This window comes from Montipora foliosa, chromosome 7, assembly GCF_036669935.1.
Source record: "Montipora foliosa isolate CH-2021 chromosome 7, ASM3666993v2, whole genome shotgun sequence".
In the NCBI taxonomy this organism is placed as follows: Eukaryota; Metazoa; Cnidaria; class Anthozoa; order Scleractinia; family Acroporidae; genus Montipora; species Montipora foliosa.
In genome coordinates, this window is record NC_090875.1 from 35,658,689 (window position 1) to 35,663,688 (window position 5,000).

The 5,000-nt window shown below is 37.8% G+C and overlaps 2 protein-coding genes across 2 annotated transcripts in view; both read left to right on the forward strand.

The window, feature by feature from the left end:
* Positions 1–2,236, forward strand: part of LOC138009433 (protein sax-3-like) — a 7,174-nt gene extending 4,938 nt beyond the window's left edge. The window contains exons 2-4 of the mRNA XM_068856447.1: positions 563–835; positions 1,357–1,380; positions 1,980–2,236. Of these exons, the coding sequence (XP_068712548.1) occupies positions 697–835; positions 1,357–1,380; positions 1,980–2,080 (264 nt within the window). The 5' untranslated portion in view covers positions 563–696 and the 3' untranslated portion in view covers positions 2,081–2,236. The remainder of the gene's footprint in view (positions 1–562; positions 836–1,356; positions 1,381–1,979) is intronic.
* Positions 1–5,000, forward strand: part of LOC138010187 (fibroblast growth factor receptor 2-like) — a 64,936-nt gene that overhangs the window by 28,175 nt on the left and 31,761 nt on the right. The gene's annotated exons all lie outside the window — the stretch shown is intronic.

The window sequence follows — 5,000 nt, forward strand, 5'->3', positions numbered from 1 at the left end:
TCTTTGTGTTACAATATAAGATAACCGTTCAGTGAATAGAGGACATTACATAAAAAGCAATGGAAGAGTGTGCGTCTCTTGACTTATGACTACACCACAGGAGGGAAGGTATAAGTGTAAGGCTACAAACAAGGCCGGTGAAGAACATTCCACGTCTACTCTTCATGTGTTAGGTTTGTATTGATTACAAGATGTAAAAACCGTTTTCAAGAAATCCAGGCTGACACATTAATTTTTAATCCACGGACTTTTCTTGAAATAAACAACCAAACTGACGTCTGTATGATTTATCATGCTTTTACCCTAAAGTATTTGTGCAATCATGTTTTATAAGCTTTAAAATAGTCCTGTTTATTTTTTGGCTTTACTGCAACCAAAAATGTAGAAGTTGTTGACGCAGGAATAGATATAAACTGATGCATAGCCGACTGAAATCTCGGCTACATAAGATCGTTCAAACAAAAAGGTGAACACAGTCTTTCATGAATTGCAACATGTGACCAGTTCGTGATGTAACAACACTATAAATCAAAGCATGCATTAAGTTGTATTTCATCTTCAGAAAAGCCAACTGTTGTGATCTCTGGAGAGTCTTACCAAACGAAACTGGAAGGTGACATACTTAATCTGATTTGCCTGGCCAGCGTCCCAGCATCGAAAATAAGATGGACAATAAACGCTGTTTCTGGGGGTAAAATGGCTTACATTGCTAAGAGTGGGAAAAGGAACCTCCTCATTATTGATAGTGTCAAGGTTTCTGACAGTGGCGAATACATTTGCAATGCCAAGAATGCAGCAGGCACTGCATCCTCGTCTGTTGATGTAAAAGTTAGAGGTATGTAATATGGAAGTTAATATTAGAGAGTCTAGTTTGATAATTTCTACATTGTACAAGAAATTAAACTAAAAAAAAAACTACGCGACGGTGGACTGTGTATTCACAGTCAACAGTCAATGGGTAAGGCTGTGTTGAAGAAAAATAATTACGCACTCTGCAGATAAACGAGAGTGTCAACAGTTTCCAAAAGGGAAGAAGGGAGCTTAACAACAGCAACCATAATATGAATATGCGTTACTGTTTGTGAAGCTTTCTTTCAGTCCTTTACCTCTCCATGGCTTGATTGGCAGCTGTTTTGTGATTGAAAGGGGTTAAAAATTTGTTCTCAGACAGGGGGAAGGCAATATAGGCTACATATAAACTCCCACACTGGCACAACAACTGTGAGATCAACCCTAAGCAATAACTTTTTCAAATGAAAATTTAACAAGTGAAAGCGGATATAAAAATACTACGATCAAAGTTGTGTCTGTGAAATCTGTTGTTTCCATTTTTTTTTTCAATTCTTTACACCATAGCTTTGCAAGTACATGTACAAGCAGGTAGGTTTACATGTATGTTTCCTCTTTTATTGTGAAGTTCTGTACTCCTCGGTCCCCTTTCAGGGGCACCCAACGGAGGTGTTCGACAAAGTATGTGTTCTGCAGGTGTGTATTGTGTATCTGCCGGCTCAAAAAAAAAATGTGTGGGAAGTTGCATGGAAAAATATTTTTGTTTTGCCTGCGAATTGTTTACAGTGTGCTCCCGCTCTTGTTCTGAGGGCTATTTGTAGTCAATGTGCTCTTCGCTTCCCCTCCCTCCCCCCCCCCCCCTCTCCCCCCCTTCTACCCCAATTGCTGAATGGTGAATTCGCCGAGGCCTATTGCCACGTCCATTTTGGTGAACGATGCATTCGAAACTTGTTAATATGCTTGCTGGCTGGCAAACGGCAGGCAAACGGCTGGCAAACGGCAGTCTCGATATTATGCAAATTGTTGACTATTTTGGAGTTACACTCCTAAGGTAGTAGGATGTTCCATCTCATGAAACATTGAAAAACAAATTGCTGCTCTTTTTGCAATCTGGATTCTCTTCCCTTACCATGTCGATTTTCTTCTTATGTTTTACCATAACTTGACATCAAGAACTTTCATGTTTACAGCTATAGAGTGGTACTATATTGTCGGCCCAGTGTCTGCTGTTGCAGTAACAGCATTCATCGCCTGGTACCTTTGCAAACGACGCACAAGGGGTAAATTTTAAAACCTGCATACATACATTTTTATTCTTAATTCTTAAGGATCTTAAAACGTCATACACAAAGAAATGCTGTTATAAATAGCAACAGAACTATGAAGATACTATACCCCATGTTTCTGGAAAATGTACTCCATATAGCAATAGTCATGTACATTCTGATTTAAATTTGTTTCATGGGTGAGAGATCTACTTACCAGTGACTCACGGATACTGATACAAAAAAAAAAATATCGAAGTGCTCCAAAACAGGACTCGTGAACTTCCACTATTACTAGCTCGGATTACTAGCTTCGTAAGAGGTTTTGTGTGGGCTTGTAAGCGGAGGGGCATATATCCCGAGGGGGGAGCTTATAAGCGGAATAATAATAATTTTAAAAAAAACGTTTCGAAATTGAGCTACAGCAGTGTTTATGGAAATACGTTTTTCATTTACTAATTTTTAATTAAACTTTCAATCCTCATTATAAATCGAATGCATTTCAATTTCAAAATCAAAACTCGACAACGTGAACGTAACCAGAACGCAGCAAACCGGAAGCTCAGAGTTCATGTTTATGGGGCGCCAAATGTAAAAATATTATTTAAGTACTTTCCCCCTATATTTTGCGTTATTTATAAATAACACATTCAACTACCTTTGCGATTTATAAATCACAAGGTTACGAACTTCGCGATTTATAAATCGCAAAGTTACCAACTTTGCGATTTATAAATCGCAAGGTTACGAACTTTGCGATTTATAAATCGCAAGATTACAAACTTTGCGATTTATAAATCGCAAGGTTATCAACTTTGTGATTTATAAATCGCACAGTTGGTAACCTTGCGATTTATAAATCACAAAGTTCGTAATCTTGCGATTTATAAATCACAAAGTGTGATTTATAAATCGCACATTGCGATTTATAAATCACAAAGTGCGATTTATAAATCGCACTTTTGCGATTTAATAATATAACCGCAAACACATGAAATTCATGCTAATGTTAATAGAGATTCATTTCATTGATTGACTCCGTCACGGAAAGAAATGAGCCCAATAAATTGACCTGCTCTGAAGTATTCTGCTTCAAAGATTCATAGCTCAGTTGGTAGAGCATTGCATCGGTATTGCAGAGGTCATGGGTTCGACTTCCGTTAGAGTCTTAGAGCGACCTGTATTTTTCAGTTGTCTAGCAAAAATGGTTGCTTAAATTGTCGACTGAAGTCCGAGGATCACTTCTCTCATTCGTTAATGATAACTCGCAACGACACAGGTAAAGATGAAGCTAGATGAAATCGTTCAAACCTGAGAAGGAGCGGTTGGTGGGATGGATGCGCTACGTTAAAGATGCTGTAATCTCGAGCTCTGCAAATTGAAGACATGGCAATAAAACGAAGCTTACAATTCAGACCGATTCGCCATAAATCGAAATAAAATTGATGAAGAAAATAAAACCTATCCTTACCTCACTTTTCTGTCATGATTCCTGAGCACTTAATGCATCAGAAATTGTTCGTGAGACGGCTGAGGAGAGCGGTCTTGTCAAGTTTTGTCTTGAACCAAAAAATCAAAACATTGGACCATGAGCCCGCGGCATGAATTTCATGTGTTTGCGGTTATATTATTAAATCGCAAAAGTGCGATTTATAAATCGCAATGTGCGATTTATAAATCACACTTTGTGATTTATAAATCGCAAGATTACGAACTTTGTGATTTATAAATCGCAAGGTTACCAACTGTGCGATTTACAAATCACAAAGTTGATAACCTTGCGATTTATAAATCGCAAAGTTTGTAATCTTGCGATTTATAAATCGCAAAGTTCGTAACCTTGCGATTTATAAATCGCAAAGTTGGTAACTTTGCGATTTATAAATCGCGAAGTTCGTAACCTTGTGATTTATAAATCGCAAAGGTGGTTGATTGTGTTATTTATAAATAACACAAAATATAGGGGGAAAGTACTTAAATAATATTTTTACATTTGGCGCCCCATACATGTTCGCTGTCATTATTAAAATTTTCATGTTTAGCTTACTGGGGTGATTCTTCCTGCTTTTAATTCTACCAGTTATTATTTTGTCCACAATCTTTATCAATTTTGTGTTTGAAGTAGTACAGGGTTATGCAAAAGTACTTAATATCAAGAAAACAAGGAAAGATAGAGGTGGGCTAATATCCCGGAGGGCTTATACCTGGATGATTTTTTTTTTGTTTCCAAGTAGATGTCCTTATAACCAGGGCGATTATAGGCTGGGGGGGGGGGGGGGGGGGGGGGGGTATAACCGGAATTTTACGGTATTTTACAACAATAAGAGTGTGTTACTGGAATTTTTCAGCACACATACATGTACCTCATTTTAGGCTACTGTACTAAGCGGTTGCAAGGACAGTAGTTTTTCCTCTACAGGCTGTTCAACACTAAGTACTCATAAAATCCAATATGGAAAAAAAATACTCCCATGCTGCGATACATGATAAGCAATCGAATACAGTAAAATCCCAACTTAAAAAGCCCTTGTTTTCTCTAGATGTTGGTGTGAGGTATTATTGCTGGTTTTCACTCACGTGATCAACAGCCATGTTTTTCAACGAAAACAAAAGGAAGCGTTTGCATAATAATAGAGTTAAATTCCCGGAGGATTTGGTCGGGGCACCAACATGGCCGCCTTTTCTTTGTTTAGGGCACCAACATGGCGGTCGTGACGTCATGTGAAAACCGAAAATTAAAGTTATCAGTTACCTTGATAATTACGACCACATGATAAATTGCAACCATGTGAGAACAATCTCTGGGGACACATACCAGAATAAGAACACTTGCTGTCCACGAGAAAAAAAAAATGTGGCTAATTAACACAACATGGAAGTCAGATGAACATAATAATATTGGAAACCTGGTTTTAATCATTCCTGTCAATCCATCTCCACATACTA